General features: G+C 34.6%; 1 protein-coding gene across 3 annotated transcripts in view; it reads right to left on the bottom strand.

Moving 5' to 3' along the window:
• LOC100748445 (neuronal acetylcholine receptor subunit alpha-7-like) overlaps positions 1-23,827 on the bottom strand; it is a 157,515-nt gene that overhangs the window by 27,786 nt on the left and 105,902 nt on the right. For all 3 annotated transcript variants that reach the window (XM_012394598.1, XM_003485996.2, XM_024372711.2), the window contains one exon: positions 17,648-17,692. In XM_012394598.1, the coding sequence (XP_012250021.1) occupies positions 17,648-17,692 (45 nt within the window). The remainder of the gene's footprint in view (positions 1-17,647; positions 17,693-23,827) is intronic.

Raw genomic sequence — 23,827 nt, 5'->3', positions numbered from 1 at the left:
ACTCGAACCACTGATTTCATATAATCTACTATTCGACTATCTATCCCTTCTACTATCCCTTCACTTAATCATTAGTTTACATTATTGATCCTATAAGTAGGATATACGTATACCTCGATATTTTTACTAAATTAATTTTTACTTTTAGATTCATTCACTTTTTAATTTGGTTCAAAAAGGTACGAAATTAATTTACACGTAAAATGTATCGCAGTGAAATTTGTTTTCTCTCCTTAAGTTATTATCAAATTATTACTTTGTTAAACTTCACACGAAACAAAAGTTCGGTACTTTATTGCATTTCAGATTTTTTTGTAATATTAAAGGAAAAATGAAAAAACGCCGGAATGTTACGTAAAATGCATTTTAAAAATGCAGGTGCCTACTACTCGTAACTTTGTTTAACAGTTTAGTAACTTCGCATAGACCATGCACTGTCAATTCTACGGTGCTAATATCTTTCACGGCAAAGTTTTCGTGGAAATTTTCTAGACTTTCGCTTAGAGTTAGCGCAACTTTGCGGAAAATACGAGGCGATTTGGCAAATTGCAAACTTTTGGTGGGATTCTTCATTTTGCTATTTCCAGTTTTTCTTGGCCAAGACAAGTAAAGATGCAAAGAACTAATCGATAGGGCTAGCAATATACTTTTCCATACATTATGATATTTTAGTAATAGTATATATATATCTGCACACTGACGCCTTCATGTATTTTAGATTCTATTATTTGTCAATTTTCTTTCATAATCTACCATTTTTCGGAATAGTATAGGCTGATTTATAATTTTTATAAAACATACTAATCTAATAAAATACCATTCCGTTAAACAAAATGAACATCCCTTTCCCTTCTAAAATGTTTATTCCGATTAATAATGATAAATGGTTATATGTATTTCAAATTGAACCATTCTTTGTCATTTACAGATACGTATTTTTCGCGAATAATTAAATATTCCGAATCGTGTATAATTAAACGAAAAAATCAAACGTGAAATGATTTCAGTTTTTCGACCATTGTGGGTATTAAAGCAAAAAGAGATATCGTCGTTAACATGATGAACATAGAGCAAGGAACGAATGGATGAATTCTAACGGTAAGTGGAGTCGTCATTTATCGAATACTTGTCCACAGGAATGCTCGATCTGTTTCGTGTAGGCCATTAGATTCACACCCATTAGTCACCAACTCCCGATTGATTAGCCACTGATGGAGTACACTGGCGGATAATTAATAATGGCTACTGTGTCCGATGGTTTACGTGGCACGCATAGGCCGTTTATTATATATCCATTTCTACGCACGGATGTGGAAGCTTGACATACAGAATCAGCCTCTTGTTTGTTATAATGAAACTGGTTCACAACTCACCAGTCTAGCATAAAATTTCCTTTTGCGCTCAGATTTTGAGGTGTCTACTTGATGCGAAGGAAGGGAAGTAATCAAATATGGCAATAACGAAGTACAAGATGATTCGCGTAAAAATTGTATCGTTCAAATGATCGAATAATATTTAGATCTGAAATAAAAGCAGCTTATAACAAATATATACACATGACGTCAAAAATTCATTATACGTTTAACAGATAATACTATCCTCGCCGTACAATATCTTTCCTAATAATATTTCCACGTCTCATTTAGTTTATAAGGCAATATTGAGAGTCAATATTGCTTTCTCTTAGAAAGGATCCGTTACTTACGGCAGATATTACAAAGCACTGTATTCGCTATTCGTGAGAAAACTGAAGAGACTCGTTCCTTTGAAAAGAGACGAATGCTGGCAATCTCGTCGCATGGTTGGCACACAGCGAAAATACATTTTCTAAGAGCATCAGTATTCTAAGACAATCGGAATAGAAGAGGTAATCGAATAAAAGATCGTAAAACAAAAACTGGAAAGAGTTTCGTTAAAATGATTCTTGATTCCCCGATTCACTGAACGCTAAGTGAGAAATCTACCTATTCTCCAGCGACTTAGTCTGAACATTTTTCTAGTTTTGAAGTTAAGCAATTAATCTCGCCAACTGAAATTTCCTTCGACAAACTAATCAATCTCTCCAAATTCAACTTATTTCGATTCACATCGATTTCAACCCAGCTCATTTGTACAAATTTCGTGATTTTGCTATGTATCAAAAACTCAGATTGTTATAACTATTTATAAGATTGGAATCTTATATTAAATATCCATTTGAATGCTTTAAATTTTGTATCCACCTCGTATCAAAAAATATTTACTTCGTACAGAATACATATGTATTTCAATGGAAGAAAAGAAATTCTTCGTATGTTACAACTTGACATATATACAGAACATAATATATATGTATATATATATATAGGGTGGTTGGTAACTGGTGGTACAAGCGGAAAGGGGGTGATTCTTATATATATATAATATATAAGAGAAGCATGCCAAGATGGATACATTAAATAAATCATTCCTTCATGGAAAAATTTCAAGCGAGGAAAACACAATACATGTTATATCAAACATTGTATTATCATATAAAGTTTCGTCTCTTGGCGAAGGATACCATACATTCTTCTTACAACGTCCCATAAAGTACCATTTCATTGGTCTACATATCACTAATATTTGCAGACAATTCCGTATGTAAATTCCATAGCGAAGATAAGAAAAGGAGGGAAAGTTCAAAATGCACGTGCCACGAATTAAGCGATATAAATGCGGCGACGCACACGCAAATGCCGAGTTTAATGATTTCCATGTCCAATTCTCTCGAAGAATAATTCCCCAATTTGCCCCAATTTTCCCTCTTTCGGAAGTGCAGCACGATTCCCGCCTTTGCAATATCCATAAACATAAAACTGAGTCGTCTCTTGGATTCAAATCGCATCACGACTGTTTTCTACTGTTTTATATTCGTTTCACTGTCAATCGGTCTCCGAGCCGGTAACCTAATTAAAATGCTTGACCGATTTTGATCGAATGTACCGAATTCGCCATAGGATGAGCGAAAAGTTAACGGTATCCGTAAGATTCTATTTAATGTAATCGTAATTTGACCAAACGGTATAGAGTGGAAATCGTCGAAAGACCTTTGACTTCTAAGGACGAATCGTAAATTCCACCTTCGGATTTTCATCTCGCCTTCTTCCTTTCTCTCGGTCGCGACACAGATTCCGTTGTTGACATTACACGAAAATCTTGCAGAGGATTCAACGGCACGTCCGCGCTAAATTTGTCGAGCGGGGAATCTTGACAATTTCAATTATCGCTCCTTCGAATCCGGGCTATTCCGATCGCTGTCCCGTTGGTACGCGAATGCGATCAACAGATTTGTCAGAGGACCTGATCTACGACGTCACATCGGCATACCGCTTTGTCTTCCGTTTTGCTTTTGTCTTCTTCCCTGGAAAGTTTGTACAATAGGTCAAGAAGACTGCACGTTAATGCATTTGCTGTTACTAAAACACGGCTATCCTATTCCTGAAACTGCGATTTTCTTTTATTAGAAATACGTCAAAGTTATTACTTATGAAGAAGTATGTAAAAGGCAAGTTCGCTGAGCAAAAGGCAATGGATTTTCTACCTCCAGGACAGGTCTTTCTTCGAAGCACGTATCATTGAATAATGAATATTTGATAAAATACCGCACCCAGGAAGCTTACAGAATGTATTAATGCTAATATACTACGGCTATTAATAATAACAGCCGCTCGTGTGACATGTACCAGCAGATAAATTGTGCTAAAAATTCGGCGAAAATCTTCGAGTCGCCAGAAGAGTCGTACATAGTTAAAATTCACGGGACATTAAGCGCTCCTCCCTTCTAATTTGTGTAACGTTGTGCTCTTTCTGCAATTCCTCCGAATTCGCGATCTTAAAGCCCGCCGCCGTTCCTAGCACCAATAAAAGTTGAACTATTCAACGAACTGTAACTAACTAGCTGTACTATATTTTCGCTTGATTTAACTTCTGGCCGATTAGTAGCTTGTGCACGCTGGTTGTCTTCCAAACTCGTCGATCGAAAACTCTGACCAAAACTTGACTTAGACTCTTAGTGGTTGCACGTGCAGGCTACAGAAGTCGAACCGACTACTAATGGCTCTTTCGATCTTCTATGATGAGAAACGTTAAACGATATTAACGAATACATTGAGCGAATCGCAAATCGAAGGCAGAAACCGCTTAAAACCTTTGCTAGCTTTAAGATTTGAACCTTTGATGGAGCGTTTCGCGTATAAACTCGCGAGGCTGATTATTCGGATTCACCCTTGGAATTGGGGCAGCAGTTTCAAACTATCCAAGAAGTTCATTTAAAGTGCTGCGGGCAAGATTCTTTCGCATTTTCCACGGAGAACTCTTTATACTACCTTTTCTGAATTACCTTCGAAAGCATTAACTGTTTAACGGTACGGTCTATTTCTTGCTGATGTATAAAAAAAAAATCTCTGGAACATTCCGAATTTCGTTTTACCGTTTTTTAAATAGTTTTTAAGATTTCTTTTTTCTCCCCTCTCTCCACTTTTCTTTTTTTTATTTTTGTTGCTTCTCTTACTTTAAGTACTACGGGATGTTAAAACCATAATTCACAACATCTGAGGATATTAAATGAAGATAAAATGTCCTGAGAATTTCGTTGCGCAGTCTCTTCAGAAGGAAACCGGATCGCTGGTTTCGCAACTAATTTTAAGTCTCCATTCTCTTCGCTGAAGGACGTAATTAGAGCGTTTCCCAAAGTTCGTCCAAACGCGAAGAGCAGAGAGCGGTTGAACAGATGATGAGAAGATTATGTTGGAATATAAAGTCGTTAAGATACTTCAGACCTTTCTTCGCTTCTGATTGGATTTCTTCTATAAAATTTATGAAATCTATGTATTCTGATTCCATGGCGCAAAGACTACGTCAACAACGACCATATCAATTTATTCAAACTTGTAATTTGTAATATTCCATAAAAATAATTGTCGGGTGATAATTTTAAGTAAATTGATTATTTTCTCGATCTCGAAGATTCTGTTACTCTGAAAATGCTTGCCTTGGAAATACATATCATCGGTTTCACAGACATACTTCACTTTCCTCGAATAAATGACCTAATTAAATCATGCCACCAAGTCCATCACAAGGCACATGGGATTGAATCGAGGGTAGTAACGAAAATGGAAAAAAGATACCATAGGTAGATCGAAAGACATCATCGAGGGAAAAAGAATGTGCGAAAGCTAATTGATTCGACTCGTCTTTGTTCAAGATACCAATATTTTGAAGCCATTATGAATGTTCGTTGTCTCATTGTAAACGTTTCTATCCTTTATCATTGTTATCATTACCCTTATATGAAACAGAAATAAAAGATTATCTAACGAATAAAGCAATTCTTAATGAGCTGATTAATATTTCCTAATTTCTGGAGCATGTTAAATACAACATATCTACGTTATACACCCGTTTCGATATGTATAATTGTTCATGAAAACGATCGTTTAATCATCGGTTCTTGATAATGTACATATGCATCCCCTATCGGTTTAATTGTGCTTTACAAGCTGATGCATACACACCATTGATCGTGCAGTATCGAAGATGTAACGGCCAATGCATAATTTTGTTTTTCCCCAAAATGAAATCCATCGTAACTGAAAAGCATCGAACTCTATTTTATTAAATGCAAACAAGGAACGCGTGATTCAGTCGTTTTTTAATTGAAGCTTGATTAAACCGCCACGAGCTGAAAAATCTGTTCATTGTTATCTTGAGAACAAGTCGGTGAAGCTACGTAACCGTCTCGATGAGATGAAAAAGACCAAAAGATAAGAGATAAAGCTAGGCATGGATAAACAACAGTTCGATCGCGTTTCGGTTATACATACATTTGCTGAGAAATTGATATCACCAGATTGTAAAATACCCCTGAATAAAGATCTTCGAATAATAGCGATGTAATTATTGAGTAATAACTTTACTTCTGTACTTCTTTCATTTATTTTATTACTTACTTTGTTACTTCGCAGTAACAAAATATGTCTCTATCTCTGTAACGGTGCAACGTTTAATATGTATGGTAGTACTTTTTGAAAATTCATATCCCGTTGATAATCACGTATCATTGTTTAACATCATGCTTTGAAACGCGTGTATTTTTCAGCTGGCTTATTCTGTTCTACTAATAGCAACATACTTTTTAGGACTTTATCATTTATATAGTAAAACTTTATTTCGTTTTATTACTTTTATACGTAGCAAGCAATATTCTTGTATATACATATCTTTGGAATGAAATATTTTATGTTTAAGTTTCCATACTACTGTAAAATTTTATGTAACCCATAGCGAATCTAATTCCATATTAAAGCAGTGAATAATTCTACATAATAACATTTAAAAATACAAAGTTACATTCTTTTCACGTTCGACGCAATCCGTGTTTTTAGTTTCTTAGTATAATTTTGTTTTTACAGTAATTCTATTTCACTGTTTTGATAAATATCTTCATTTAATTTTAATACCAGAAAATATGATTAATGAAACTTATTTTATTCCTAATTTTACGTTTTCGTGTCTTAAAGAATTAATTTAGTTTGCCAAATAATTTTCTCAAGCGATTTTCAACCGCGCATTTCTTAATTTCATTGTGCCAAAATCGATATACAGAAGTTGCGAACGGCGCTAGATTAGAACTTGATGTAAACGAGTGAACGTATTTACGAACTCAGGTAAGGAGCATGAAAGAGAAGAAGAGCTGTAGGAATTCCACGACTAAAACAATCATGTTTTCGACACATGTGCCAGGGCAAACATACCACTCGTGTATCTAATTACCTACTTTTAAAATCTAGAGAGTATGAAATTTTTACTTCTAATTCTTGCTTTCATGTAAATTTGATCTATCTTTTAGCAGATATTACAAACTTATTGTTAGTGGATATACAAAAACATGCGTAAGAATACTTTTAATTTGTATGGTGTATTCCCATTTATGTTAGCAACCTGTGCAATTTCTAACATGTTTGTGCATGTGTGGTACATAAAGAGAAGAAGGAAAAGAAAAATAGCGATTCGTAAAGCCGCTGAGTAACTTGGGACCAATGTAAGGCACGTCAAAGTGAAATTGAGCTTGGCACGTAGAGATGGGTTATTTCGCACCCCAAGTTTACAATCTCTCACGGTTTCGTACCTTGACGAATACCTGGCGAATTTTCTCGAATCAAACACAATTCATTGAGCGGTATTACGCCTTGTGGTAGAACATCGAAGATTGTTAAGCGATAAACTAATATCGGACATGCAAAATGAACGTCAATTGAAATAATGACTCGATCGTTTCTTTAGCGTAATTACGATACGATTGAATTTCGGAGGAGTAGATTTTCAACGGTGAGAAGGTTATCCACATAAAAAAGGAAATGTGAAGGTGAAGTAATAAATACTACACGTTAATTATTGAAATTTTGTAAAATTTATACAGATATAGTTGGTTTATCTTCGAGCAGAAAGCCGGAGACATTGGAAAATCGAGAAAATTTTAGAAATGACTGGTCACAGAGGAGCCGAATTGCGTGAATTTACGGCAAATAAGGTGAAATTTTGCACCTTCCGTTTACAATACATCACTGGCTTTTGATCAGGGACCACGAACTCATGGCGTAACTCAATTCTCGTTGAGAGCTAGTTAATACACTCTCGATTGCTTGTATGACCTGAATTTACCCCAAGTGCCACCCTATATGTATAAGGAATATTTGCTCGCTTCTCTGCGGATGCCAAACCGTTTGCAGGAAACATGCTTCTCTCTGAATAAATATCAGTAGTATTAATACGCTTGATATTTCGCGTATGTGCCTAACTCATGAATCTTTGCGTTTTTCTAATAAAATTTTCGACTGATGCCCAGTTGGATAAAAATGTAATATTTTAATTTGTTTATAAGGTAATATTGTTAATACGTTATTATATAGATCAAAGTATCATTTTATAACACGGCTGACTTTGAATTTGATTTCCTTAAAAGCTTTTTCAATATACATGCTTTTCATAAGAGTTAAATGAGTTTTTGCTTAATAGTATCCTCCCAAGAGTAATAAGATGTATCAATTGCATATAAAAAGGAGGAATCCTAAAAATAAAAAGAAAAAATGAAAAAATAAAAAAGGTGCAAGATTCACGCAGCGTATTACAATTCTATTAAAATTAAAAGAAATTATAACAATGATTGAGATTTATAATTAAAATTACTATAGAAGCAACTGTGAAAGAAGAAAAAATCATAAGAATAATTGTATGAGAAAATTGCTCATAATCGCGTCCGAAATCTTGATCAATGAAAGACTATGCTTCCTAGTAATGCAATTGGGTTTAATTTAACTTTCATTTAAACGAAATTCTAAGGATAAAACTTTCTGGAACTTATCTTTGATCTCCATTTACTGATAATCCTTTTAAAAATGGATCCCTTTAAATCAAGAAAATTACTCACATTACATAGCAACGATGTACCAATGATCTTGACCTTATATTAACCGCATCTATAAACTTCAATTAATGTTACACATGGCAGAAGATTATACTGAGATTTTTGCGAAGTGTTTCTTATTATTCACGAATAAAATAAATAAAATAAATTTTCATCGTGTATTTTAAAACAGCTTCTCTAATATCAAATTTTTGCAGTTTCTAAAGATACCAATTACAATACATAGGTTAACATCTGAATGACAATAGTTTTTTAATCAAATATGTATGCAATATATAAAGTGAATAAACGCTGATCCGCGCCAATAACATATCAGCCCGATAAGGTGGTTAGCGGGGGTTACTAGGGAATATCAGTCCGTCTCAATTGACAGTGGCAGGCACATTAACGAACCTAATCAAACGAGGATTCTAGCTGCCTGTGGTGCTTCTGACTCATCTCGTCCTGTCATTGATAGCTGTTAGTTAGCAGCAGCAATTGCACATTCGCTATGTGCATAGTATACAGATGAAATGAACTAATTGAAAATCATCTTCGATTCGTCGCACCTTTAAAATAGAAGGTTGACAACAATTAAGTATTTTAAAATACAAGTATCCGATACGACCGGATATTAGGAATGAAAGATCGATAACCAGTTTTTATCCGGCGTAACACGAGCCTAAATAAAAATTTAAGAAGCGTAAACAATGAATGCCGAAAATAATAAAATTTCTTAATGAATTACATCTCTAAAGCGATGATAAAACGGTAGGGTTTTGTATAAAACTGAATATCATTTACCGCACATTCTGTTGGAAAATTTCTTACACGGGCTAAGCCTAGCGGATTATTCTTTTATGAAAACAAGGAAGAAGAAAGGAAAGAAAGAAGGAAAACTTGTTTTCGTCGTTATAGGGGACACTGTACGAGGCAGGTTGAGTAGCAGACCTTCTTTTTCCTCTCTCCAATCCCTCGGTCCATCTTTCCTACTCATCTCTCTTAGGTGAACGCACAAAACTGGGGTGAGAAACGGAAATAGGGACGCGATGGAGGCTAACAGAAAGGTGAAGCGAAGCGAGGGACGCATAGTGAGATAGTAAAGAGGGAAAGAGAGTGCACCTAGCGCTGACTTCGCTCATAATATCATAGAGCCGTTAAAGCTCACAGACACGCGAGTACTCCGCCTACTCCAGTCGTGCTCCACTCTTTTCTAGTGGAGGCCAAGAAGTTACACCCTACCGAGAAGTTCATTTCTGCAATCGTGGATTTTCACGTAACTATGTACGTCCCGCTACGACTGTGTTAGGCGAATGCACTTCAGCCTTGCCTCGGAACTACTTCGTTGATGTCCCGATCGAAGCGCTTCTGAATTCTGAATTTGCTAAAGTAGGCTAGTACCTACCTCGTGAAACTAATTTGATCAGAAAACATTTTTCTATCATTGACAACATAAGAACTAAAGAAGGTGAAGCGTTTCGTGCCGAGAAAAATGCTGCTTGTTCTATTTAAACTGAAGATCGGAGAACCCATTTTCTCTGACATATCGTGACTAGACTCCAGATGTTTATTCATTTATGGGTATAGTAAAAGTGCAGAAACGTACGGAGCGTACATAAAACAGAAGCTAATAAATTATAAAAAGGAAGAATTCTAAATACAACTCGAAAGAAGTATTGATAAAATATATGAAAATATAATTTTGTTTCCTTTATGAAATTACAATATGACGATTGACAAATTTCATTAGCCGTAACTCTTGGAAATCGTGTTAAATCAAGAGACAGACGAGATATCTCTGATATAATGAAACGGACCTGCCGAATTCGATAATCAATTCCCCCAATCAAATTTGATGAATCTGATGTAGTATTAAAATTCCAATTACGATGGAAATTACAAGACGGGCTTCTCAAACTCAATAGCTGATAAATTCGATATCAATTGGGCCATAGTGCATCCTTGATGGTTAATTGAATTACATGCATCTTAGTACATCGTCTACAAGTGTTTTAGCTCGTTTAAGTAACTGCATTTGACTGGTTAGAATAATTGCATCGAAATCTTTTATATCTCGCCACATTTTAAAAATACCGAAATTTTGTGTAACGATTAAATGGCTGTGATGCAAACCTTAATTGAATACCTAAATATTTGCTCTATGTATGAGTATTGTGTAATATATTGGATTTAATGGACGTGTAGTAAATGTTTTAGTAAGATACAACGTTTTTGTGCATATACGTTTTCTGTTGGCAAGATTTATGTCCATTTATTATATACTCGTCACAATTTTTACGCTTTGCACGTTCCTGGAAATCTTCTAAGCTTCATATATATTGTTTTTGTTTGAAGTGATTTAGAATCTGGAGAGCAGTAATGGAACACCGTGAAGCTTTCTCTATGTACAAGGAAACACCTTTCTGTATTGTAGGATTTAAGCAAGTTTGAAAAATTGTTTCAGAAATTCATTCGATATTTGAGTATAAATAAAATAGTACTTATTAACAATTAACATAAATTTACGAATTTTATATGTCATATTTAAGAATAAGAAAGTAATTCAAATATACTATTCTCTAAATTCTAATAAAGATAATAGTAATAAAATAGAAATTCTATTTTTGAAATCTTATTTAAAAGATACAAGAATAAGTGAAATTTTTTCGAGTACGTTTGACTTAGATATTGACTTAGATATACAAGAAATTATAAAATACACTAACCTATGTGAAATATATATATGATCATTTTTCAATTTAATACGTCTTATCGCTTTATATCTGCTCAGTGAAGCTCCTGATGATTGATTCCTTTGCACTGTCGGTTATAATAACTGTCGACACAGTAACAAGATTAAAATTAATAAGCAATTACAACATATGCTGCAGCTCGGTTTGTAACTAGCATTTAGCTTGCTAGGCTGCAATCAACTAATTTTGCCTCAGAAGTCAAACCAACATCTTTATATATGCAAATCGAATTAACTAATTGCATATTATTCAATAAAATTATACACATAATTCATTAAAAAAATCAAAAAATCTGCAAATAAATTTATAAGCAATAATAGTTACTTGTACTTAATAAGTAATTTAAATATTATAATTGGTACAATTAGTGTTGTCTAAATGCCATGCATAAATGGGGAACTAGAAATGGCGCCAAACGCACTGTCGTTTCCCACGCTTCGCGTCATAGTAGTGGTAAGAGGTGCTGCATGAAAGAATCGATAAAAATAAAGAAAAAAGTAGTAATCGAAGGTCAAATAACCAAGAAAATGTTCGCCTTATTAATTACGAGAAGCAACGTCGTGTCGTGTTGACGTTCGCTTATCAACAAATGCCGGCGATACACTCGATTAGACGGTTTTTCTTAACCTCGTTTTCATTGCGTGACGACGTAAACCGATGCTTCGTGTCGAATGAGATTTTGATACGTTCGAAATTTATTTCACAGATCAGTTAAAGTCAATACTGTGGTAAAGTGCTTATATGTACGATCACAAACAATAACTCAAAAGTTTTTTTCTATTGTTATATATACGTATAGTGTAGTGTAACCTAATGCAATATATTCTTGTTGGTCCTCGTACATTTACTGAAAACATGGAGTTTACAGATTAAAATTGTACAGTGTCCGAATCTTTCCGTGGCCGACTGTATGTATGTATTTGCGTTTATTTCGCGAATAATAATGTAAGAAAGAATGTAAGAATAATAATGTAATGTAAGAAAGAAGAAAGAAACATGAAAGATGAACGCGACAGCAGCTGACCTGAAAACCTGATGATACATTCGATCAATTAGTGAACATTATTTTGGTGAGTTATTATATTATTCATATCATTTGCCTATAAATTTCGAAGCTACGAAGGCACGAGATTTATATGCATGTTTTAGTACGAGCTGAGATTTATATAGGTTATGTCCATATTTTTTATTTCTTATAAATCATACTTCTTTTTTACCTGCAAGGAACTGAATGATTTGAAATCTGCTTCTATAGGCAATTTCTAGATATCGATAAAATTACCACATTAGACACACGATGTTTCTTTTCTCCCTAATATTGGGGTTATCGGAAAGTCCTTTTTGTCAGCGAGATTTTTTCGCTTAATCTGTCCCCTGTATATGATTGATTGCGATGGGAATCTCAGGGAAAAGAACTTAAACGTTCCTTTGACGTCAAACGTAAAAACAGTGTAACAAATTCTGGATGATCGTTTTATTAAAAAGTTGTTTTCGCGTACATATTCTATATCAACAATTATTCTGTCGGTACTCTAGTCGTCTAACATTGTAATTACGGTATAAATACGACATTGTGGGTGTACTGTAAATGCATTCGAGTCTTTAATAACTAATCAATGTACGACCAGCTAACATGGAATCCCTTGCACATATGCAAATTACGGGACACTTGGTGCATGTTCGCTTAATACGTATTTCTCGCGTGCCAATGTGGTGAGAACTCGGGAATATGGTACGTACCTTTGCATTCCCTATCCTATGATCTCAATGAAAACTATGCAAATGCGACGTAACAGTGGTTGATATAGATTCACGGAGAATTAGCAGGATTTGAAGACGAAGTGCATAATATTGTACTTCACGTTTTCACATTACCCGCATTTTCGTCAAGTCCCTTCGTATCATATTTTTATTTGCAAAATTGAACTACTATTGTTGTTTTAAAATGGTAATTCACTTGTGTTTATCTCAAAGAAAATTGATTTTATTAATATCGTCTACGAAAATTGTTTCTTGTTGATTAATATCTGCGTATCCAAATTTTAATATTGAAAGTTTTTGATTGATTATATCAAGGTTTCCAATTTTTCAACATATTGATTTTTGTTTCTGAAGGGTAATAATTTAAATGGAAAATAGATAGTTTAGATCACATGTCTGTATTTCACTATTTTGTATTACTTCCCCAAGTCTTTCAATGTTCATATTAACACTAAACCGGCGCGATCAAATTGTCCGCTCTCGCGACTTCTACACAAATTTAACCATATTTAAACTTTATGATATCGCTTCATAATTTCCGACTTTTCCTAAAACATGCATACAGTATATTTTTCGGTAATTAATTTTAGTTTGCTCTCTTATTTTCTGAGAAAAATTTGTATTCTGTCTTGCATACCGTGAGCAGTCATTTTGACCGCCCGACAAAGTATGTTATTCTTGAAATAAATGCAATCAGTACAAAGAAAAGGCTATTTCAAGGTCAGATGACAAACAAAATCAGTAATAACAAATAATAACAGCTGTTACACCCGTTGATAGCCACCAGCAGTCAAGACATATCAACTCAGGTCCATAATAATCCTAAGGAACCGCCACAAAATTTAGTATTTTTTACAGTTTATTGTTACAAACATTTTAAAAGTCGAGAAATTTCTTAGGGTTATTGCTCATTGCTATAAAACACGGGAGAAGCTTTCCCAACTCCACCCTTGAGTAACCGTTGGTGGAGAACGGTCAATACTCATCAATATTTTCGTATAAATATGGCCATCACAGATCATATTTTTACTTGCTATTGTCTTTTCGATTAGAATACATCTCGGTTTCTAAGTCGATTAGTCGATTTTGTTAGTAAGTCGATTGATCGAATTTGTTATCTCTTAAACGCAGGCAGAAAGCATTTCAGAGTGTTTTGTGTAAAGTTGTTATAAAAGGAAAAATAAAGCATATCAAATTTGACAATAACTTTTGTATTCCGTGCATGGTATTATTCTGTGATAAATATTTACCCTAGAAATGTCATGATTTCTCAAAAAAAAAATTATAAAAAAAAGAATGACAGACATAGAAGAAAACCGTTCAGTGTTATCCGCAGAAAGTGAAACTGGGACCGATGGAACAGTTTAGAAAGAAATAGATGCAAGTCCCAAATCTGGCAGGACATCAGTTCATAATATTTTTAGGGATATGCTAAACGGCATATAATGAAAGGACAAGTAAAGACAGCAGTTTATCTTATCATTGATCACCGTATAAGGGATTATATAATAAAATATACGGAGGAAGAAATATTTAGGGTATTGGAGGCTAAGAAGGAGCTAGATGCAACAAAATTAGATGCATTTATTGCTTTGCTATATGCCCGCGGTGTATATCAGGCAAAAAATTTAGATGTTTCATATTTGTGGAATAAAATTTTGAGACCTGCATTTTTTTCACAAATAATGGGCAGGAATGACTTTGCTAAAATTATGAGGTTTATACGATTTGATAAGAAGAGTGAAAGAAGCCACCGTTTACGAACCAATAAATTTGCAATGGTATCTACAGTATGGGGCCAATTTACAGAGAATTCACAAAATTGTTATAAACCTACTGCATACATTACTTTTACATAAAGAATCGCGGGGAAAAAGCCATGCAATAAAACTATCAACAAGTTCAGATTTATTACTACAAAAAACTTGTCAAGTAAAAAATTGTAAAAGTTACAAAATTACGAAAATTTATTTAAGATGCGGGAAATATTTATGTGACAAATGTATATTTGATAATAAGATAATTTGTAAAAAATGCAACAAAGTTGAATAAGATATCTCTATATATATAAAAGTGTAATTCTATTTAAGTCTATAATTGAAATTAAATAAAAGTAAATTTGGACGAAATTTTATGAAGGTTCATCATTTTATATACATTTAGTTATAAATTAACCATTATCTAAGTTAAATCATAAAAACTATTACTTCTTTAATCACCGGTTATTTTGACCGCACACGATAGGAATAGGTATACACGGTAGCTTTAGTATTAAGGAAGGTATATATTAAAGGTATGTATTAAGGCAGGTACTCTACTATTTTCACATAATTGCATAAATCAGAAGTTATATACTGACAGAAGAGCATTTGGATTCGATCGTCCTATTCTTCTTTGCTGAAATACAAATATATTTGATAGAAATGCTATCAGGAAATATGTAGGACGTGGTTTCGATATGTGAAAACGTCAAACATATCTTGAATATCTCGAAGTCTTATCTCGGAGTTGTTGAATATCTCAGTGACTTACATTCAAAAAGATATCAGGCGCTGCAAGTCAAGTGCAGCTGTGCATTAGGTTCTCTCTTATACTACGTGCACTTGACATCCAAAGGTAGACGAAAAAGATTAAAAAGCGACGAACAAATACTTTTCACTTGTTTATGTACGATTGCGTTTCTTTTAGTAAAAAGAGTACGCGCAATACGCGGATTGAAAGTGGAAATTGCTCTTAAAAAGGAAAGAAATAATCTAGGTCGTTTAACTTTGTGTGGAATTAATTTCCACAAAAGTCAGAACTTGTATGTTACGTTAATCTACTTGCATGTAATCATTTACATTCTGTTTTAAAATTAATGGTATATTATTTAATATACTTAATGAATGATTACAACGTTTCATGTGTTAGATATAGGGATTATTATTCCAGCGAAATAGAATCTTACATCAAGACAGTTTCTGTTTCCAATCGTCACAATATGGTCCTATTTTTTATTGCTATTATTGAGTTACAATTAAATTGCGATATGAATATGCATAAGAATTCTACTGTTCCATAAACGCAGAAGTCTCCAAAATTAAGTCTACGCGTGTCCTGGATTTATAATCATCTATTCAGTTTCAATCCATCTATCGAAAACAGCTCACGTCCGATGATGTCAAAATCATCGTTCTATTTGTAATCGTTCGTTCAATTTATCAACGTCCCAGATCATCTTAAATATTAATCTCTGAATCGTCGGACGACAATCAGCGGCAGGGGATTTGAGGATAGAACGGTGCTTCTGTCCCGTTTTAATTGTTAACATAGGTCGCGGGAATGGCCGGTCGATTTGTCAATCGGGCAAAACATCATCGTCGAATCGTTAACTGTGAATTTGGGTCATCGTAAAGTCGTTCATGGCGCAGCTTGATAGAGGTGGATGAGGGCGAGGATTGACGAGGCATAAGCCGTTGGAAATGAGCAACGACAAGCGTTTTAAAGTGCGGTTCGAAACCTCCTGAAAGGAAATATTACGGCAGTCTACCCTAATAAGGGTGCGCCACTTCAGCCACCTTAGTGAGAGTACCTGTTGCCCGTGACTCTATTAATATTGTAGTTCCAGTTGATAAGAATCTATTAGGATCACGATTCGAACTTCGAAATAATGTCACGTGATATTTCCTTTATCAAATTGTAGGATATTCCCATGGAATTAACTCATTGGTTCTAACACTGTCGCTTTACTATACCGCTAGGAATTCATGCATTTTATTATAATCAAAGATGGCGATCGACTTTTGTAATTCATTATGATCAAGCATTCAAACTTTAAAACAATATCACGAATTATTTTACCAAGTTCTAGATGTCGAAGATATTCACGTGGAATTAACACCGTTGGAAACTTTATTGAGTGGTTTGGAATTTGTGTAATACATATATACGGTAGTCAAGGACCGTAATTAATTCGGCCAGGGATTTCTTGCACAATAATTTATTGATTAATAGTAGTAGTTTATTCATTTTAACTCATTAGCTGAGAAATTAGGCTTGGTTACATAAATTGCAATATAGGCGTTATCTTCATCCCATATTATGCCGCTTTATATAATTATTCCTTTGATTATTTTTTGATTAATAGTATTAATTCAAATGTGCAGCAAGGTCCAGGTTTTATGATAATCTATGAGAATTGATTTATTAATTTTTAATAAATCTGTTTTGGTCTAAAGGTCACATGTTTGCCTATTTGGAGAATTGATCGAAATATTCGGCATTTCGTGTAAGTCACATGTTAAATACGAATCTTATGACTTGTATACGCAATATTAAATTAATGGTCTCTTCAAATTGTTATGTCATTGATCAGGCTAAATTGTTTCGCGTACTCTTTAATATATTTTCCTTGTAACGTGATATCTTCCTTGTAATGAATTTGACTTCATTCCCGTTTGTTGAGTAACAGAAAGTTCTATTATTAGGAGATCACAGGACTATCCAATTATTTCAATCTTATGAGTGGGTTTTTTCCTGGATTTGCTTTATTTTCCAATTATGCATCCACAAACGTGAGAGAAATTGTTAAAAATTATTTCTCTATTTTCGTCGTAATTATCGTGTGAAATTAGCCCGTCAAATTTCTAATTAGATAGAACCTTTTGATATGTATGTATATTGATAAATATCCATATGTATTGGTAATATGGTAAAAAAAAGGGCTTACCAATTTCAACCAGAGGTTTGTGATGAGCAATTGGTTCTTCTCGTCCTGAAACATAAAAAATATCAATTATACGTCATTGTTATTCTAGCATGGATAAATCAAAGCAAAACATCGAATATTTCAAACTAAAGCATTATTAACCATTTCAATTAACCATTTCATATACAAAATTGTTTTAATTAACACTAAAATAAAATGCTTTCAAATACGTTTTGAGAGGTTTAAGAATCACTCTAAAATACAAATGAAGTGTTTTTAGGGGTAGAAGGGACACAAAAATTAGAAAAGCAAATTTTGTAACAAAACCTTGAAACAACAAAACTAAAGGGAATTGTTTTAAATAACTGTTTTTGAAACTTGATCCTATTTTTTTCATTTAAGAGAAACAAGAGAAATCTATTTTGTACCGTTGCTTCTCTATTCGTTGTAACAAACACAATCTGCTCAGAATTTCCTTAACGAACACGTTTTTCTTCTTGCCTTTGACGTCGATTTTAAAAGCAGTTAAAGTATTTGTGAGACAAGAAATAAAACTAATTATTTTGTGACGTAGAAGCTCTCTACTTTTTGGATACGAAACGTCTTCGTTATTCGTTAGCTTATTTATCGAGCTCGGTCGGGATTACTAACTAGGTCGAGGCAATTAATAAAACGCAATAAGTTGGCTAACTCTGTCTTTATTCTTGACCAGTGATGAGAAGGAAAGAAAATCTCGGCTGGTCATTAATAATGGCGAAAAATAGCTTCGCTCGTAGCTGCAGGCTTTGGCAATTATCTTGTAATCATTTATCGAGTTTCGTACCTATTTATGATTTGGATCTTGTTGGATTTGTGAACGCCGCGCCAATCAAAAGAAACAATTAAACGGTATGGTAGACGCCGCAATATAGTGTGTTCATAAAATCGATTAGTTCGTTAAAGCTTAGATACATGTTGGAGATATCTGGACGACTGAATTAACAGTAATTTGAGAAAACAACGATCTGAAATTTCCAGAGTTACTGGTGAAATCCTTTTCTTAGTAATCTACGTTATTTTTCTACTTGCTTTGTGTTCTATTTTTCAAATTTTTCATTCCCTGAAACATTTTCTCATTGTTATAATTTTTCCTACAATCTAGAAGCAATTCCCTGTGGTAAAATTATTTTTACAGAAGTTTTTCTAAGTCCCAATTTCATCACAGTGGATTTCACGTTAGTATAATATTACCGAAAGGAAGTCCGTGGGGGTATAGATTATTTTCTACCACTGCTCCAGGCTAAACTCTAAAAAGTCACAAAAATAAGTAGTTGGAACCGGAAAGGAAATATTCACAGTAGTCGCACAGTTCGAAAAGGGCATCATACGAATGATTGGATCGGAACAAACAGTGTCTATTAGGTTGGATTATGGAATGGTCGAACAAAACTTAAGCTCGATTTAGCGTTTGGTTTACCGCCAGATCGGTATTTGTGATAATGTTAGGCCAGACTTAAATTGACCTTAAGCTCTTTCGTGTGTAGTAACGTTAGAGAAAATTACGGACGACAAGGCTTGCCATGTAATAAATGTTTCTTTTAATCCGAAGATAATTGGTTTAAGTGGAAGCATTGGTACGTGGGGGCAAATGGAAAAGAATTTTCATCGATGATGAGAATCTTGCAGCGGTTTCAAACTTTTGCTAACATAAACTACTCTATAACTTTCGATAACACTAAGTGCTTAAACAGGAACGTAGCTTAACGTAGCTTGACGTAGCTTGACGTAGCTTAAGAGCTATGTGCTATAACTGAGGTAGATTAGTATAGTAAGTCTTGATATTTAATAAATTAGACAAACTTTGTTCATCTTGTTAGTCGATCTTAACCGAATGCTTTGGTATCATTATTAATTCGATCAATACCTCTTTATAATTACCTCACGAACTCAGTATGCTTTACCCTATTTATTTTCGTTAGTCGATTAATGATCAGTCGAGAATGATAAAATATGCTTATACTTCAAATCATACACGAATTATTTGTGTTTTTCTATTTCTGACTTTTTCTAATATCTAATTTAAAGCGATTTTCCAGCGTGTCTTTGCATCATATATCACAAAGGTAACAATCGGTGCTTCATCTTGCTTCTCAACGTCGCACACGGTGACAACCGGACGTTTCTCCAGTCTACTTCCATTTTCAAGAAAAGTACTGGAAGGTTAGTTTCGGGCTTATCCTTTTGCTCGGCCGTGTGATAAACTGTTTTTCGATAATTGGATCTTATCGTCTGCTCTCACCTCTTTCAAACAGCTCGTGGAAATCATTCGAAAAGTCCTCTAAATCCTTGCGGTTGTGCATTGCGCTTCTTGTATATTTACAGTCTATTTAGAACTTTTCATTGACGCTGTAACGTTTTTATCGATTTCGAATTTTCCGAGTTACGGAGGGAACTGTATTAAGCTTAAAATGTAATTTTCCATGGACTCACAGGCTCGTAATATCTTACTTTTTATCGAATCATACAGTAAATTATTTTTTAATCCGCGAGGGCACGTTACGCCCCATATCACGATTTTGATGTCAAATCAATATGTATTTGATGTAAGTCGACGGAATAGGAAGGATAAATGAAATTTCTATCGCTTTACTAAAAATTCTTTGATGTTTTCTTTATGACCTCGTTCCTCCCCCTCGTTCTCATTTTCTCGTACTTGCAATCTGGCAAAGGGTCTTGGCCTTTTTTCTTTTTCTCCGTTGTTTTTCGAAATTTTCATGCTTTCCAAGGCAAAGTCTTGAAAGTTTAAGAAGATTATAGCTTCAACGTCACAGGACGTTTATCTTCGGATGGGGAGAGAGAGAGAGAGAAAAGAAAGAACTTTGACCACGACATAACAACACGAATAGGTCAGAATTGTCTTAGTTGGTAAGATCTTTGACTGACGAAAAACTCGTTTGTCTTTTGCTACGTTTCCTGTGCTTTTCCTGATTTCTTGGCTGCGTTGGAGAAGGAAACCGCACGACGCTATTTCTGGCTGCGGATGTAAATGAATAAGGTTCTTCCGTTCGCGAAGAAGCGAGAAACAAACGTTATTTATACCGAAGTAATACCTTGAAATTTATTCGCGACCGCTCACGGAAAATTTCAGATCCTTTAACCTGCTTAATTTATCATGGGAAGAGGTGTACGATGGAGAGACAAATAAATTCTAAAAAGATTAAAACTTCTTACAATCATCCATGCAGGAAAAGAAAGTAAAATTTTCGCTCGTTATAGTGCAGCAATCGTGTACGGTTGTATCTGGAATAACATAGGAAATTTATTCGTGAAGGGAAGTTCTCTGTTGTACGATTTTGTTATCGGTTATTTGATTTGATTCTGCAAAGATATATTCAGGGGGCTACTAGAAAGTTTGATTTATGTCCGTCTTCTAGAGTACAACTTATTCAGATTATTCCGATTTTATGGAACAGAACGGAGAGAACGATCAGAATCTGTTCTAGCGAACTGAACATTGCCGCAGAGCATTGCGGTCATTTCAATCACCGCCCACAAGCTCTGTAACATGTACAAGAGAATCTTGATATCGCTACTTGACACGTATACTCCTTCCTAGATTTGCCGTGACCCAAATTATTATCCTTCCGGTTTAGAGGAATTTATATTTTATCGATACGCATTGCGTATCGATCTCGAGGATGTTCCTATTATTGAAGCACATACAGATATCCACGCGCGCACAATACAGCATATTTTGATGAACTTGGCACTTCTGAGAATCAAGGAATTATTCAATGAACTTGGAGTTACAAATGTTCAGAATATAAGTATAGTAATCTCTTATCTTATTAACACATTGTTGACCGGTCACGAGTTAACTCGTGTCTTCATGCCCAAACGTTGCCGACCGGCTACGAGTAAACTCGTGATGCGCTTTTTTCGCATCAGCGTCGTTTTCTCAGTGCGCTGTTAGAGATTATACAGCGCAATTGTTGGTCGGCATGCCTCAAGCTGTGTCTCTCGCTTTCAAGACCCGTCAAGTTGCGTGGATCAAGTGGAAATCGAAAAAAATTATTGCATATTACATATTACAATATATGTGCATATTACAATAGAATAAGCACATGAAAGGAGTAGATCGTGCGGATCAATATTTGGCGAACAGCAGTATTTTACGAAAAACTTTAGTGGTCCAAAAAAATTTGCATTTTTTCTGATAAATTGTACCTTGTTTAATGCATATAAAATATACTGTACTCATTTGCCAGAAAATAAAACAAGATAAAAAGAATTTCTACTGGAAGTAGTTAGAGAATGGATAACTGGATTCCAAGGAATGCAGCATTGCACCTGACGCTTCTCGAATTTCTAAAACAGCTGCTTATAATGATACACCCTTCAAGCTTTCCGGACAATTATGAGACCACATCTTAGAAAAAATATTCACTGGTAGAAGTATTCAAATCTGACTAGAGCTTTTCAAAAGGAAAACGCAGCGAAACTAGGTATATTTGCAAAAACTGTTGTTTACCATTACACGTAGCTGATTGTTACACTGTTTATCATACAAAAAAGAAATATTAAAAGTTGAATAATACATAAAATTCCACATCCAATTACAAAATAATAGTCGGTGACATGAGATAAATTCTCAGTAAAATTATCGGTCAACAATGTGTTAAAAGTGGGAATTTGTAACAAATCTAACGAGGTTTCGTACAATTAGCACGGTCCCTGACAATTTTAAAATATAGAAACGAAATCAGAGTGATATGTAATTTCCAAATCAATGGACATCGCTTGACAAAGCTACCAAGGCGACTTTGCAAGGAATTTGCGACTCGAATCCTCAGAAACTCCTGTGGGAACATGAATCGCAAATTCGTCTTTACTGTGCCGCGTCTCTAAGTTATACTACACCTGAATATATATACTGTAACGAAATCGTCTCTGAGGATATCTTTTTACTGCGTGCGCCGTAGTCCCACTATACCTCTCTTGGAACTGAAAATTCTTCGAAAATGCGTCTTAAAAATTTCAAAGGTTCGGAAGGCTCTTCGAGAATTATATGCGATACATGTGGGACATATCTCCCGAATCGATATTATTTCGACGTGAAACTTCTTCGTTGATAGTTTCGTTTCCAGGTGTTTTCATCTGCATACGAAAATATTTGAGGAATATAAGAAATTTAAAAACAAATAGAGGAATATGTTATGTAACTGAGGAATAATATTACAGTTTAGGACTTTGTTAGGACTTTAGTTTCTTACAAAATTTAAACTTGCTTTAGGAATAGAATTTACAAACGCTTGGTGTTCACGAACGATTGGCGTTTTCGAATTCTAATTGATGTTCACAAAACCATGATTTTTGTTATTTCGTTCGTGTTGAGAAGTGCGCGAAAACAATTATTAGAATTTTATTAATGCTTCCTAGGAAACGTGAGGATGCATCGAAGAAAAGGAAGAGAGGGATCGTTGACAAATGTACCGTGTACAAAATACATAGATGCTTCTTAAAGCTTTATAGGTCAGAATGCATTGTTTGTCAGACTGTTGAGGGTGAGAAGCTAGAGTAGTATGTACATTCATGTAACAGCCGAGCAATGGCATAACGCGTCGTAGTAGTCATTTGGAGAATGCCATAACGTCGCGTGGTCAATTTACGTGTTCGGCTATGATCACATGGCGATCAAAGGACGTAGCGACCTCCATTCTGTGAAAAGCGATTCGTCTTCGATTGTTGTCAAAATAGTTTAAGCTTCTCGCCCTGATTTATTGCCGCATAAAGGTATGCGTAACATTCTCCTAGATAGATTCTTACGAAAGTTTCGATTTTCTGATTAAATTTCGAAACAAGCGAGGCTAAGGAATTTTTCGGTCGCACGATGTCAGAGACAATGAATCAGTTAAAAGATGAAATTCGCTTAAATTTTAAAGGATCTGCAACTTTAAGTCTCTTTAAGTGTGACCTTTCGTAGGTAGATACATAATATCAATAGACTAGGTTCTAGAGGGAGTAATTCTGACTTGAGAGTCGATGAAGATGTCCTGTCAATAGTCGATGTCACTATCAAATTAGTCCCTCGAGCTGGCGAACTGTGTTTCAGTTACTGTCATCGCGGATGTCGTAGCAACGCCTTGCCGATAATTGCCGATGACGAAGAGTTAATCAGACAAGTGCAAACGGTACCCTCCGATTTAATTATTGTATGATAAT

This window comes from Bombus impatiens, unplaced genomic scaffold (genome assembly GCF_000188095.3).
Source record: "Bombus impatiens unplaced genomic scaffold, BIMP_2.2 scf_0095, whole genome shotgun sequence".
Classification (NCBI taxonomy): domain Eukaryota; kingdom Metazoa; phylum Arthropoda; class Insecta; order Hymenoptera; family Apidae; genus Bombus; species Bombus impatiens.
The sequence above is the reverse complement of the archived record's forward strand: the minus strand, read 5'-3'. Positions and strand labels throughout refer to the sequence as shown.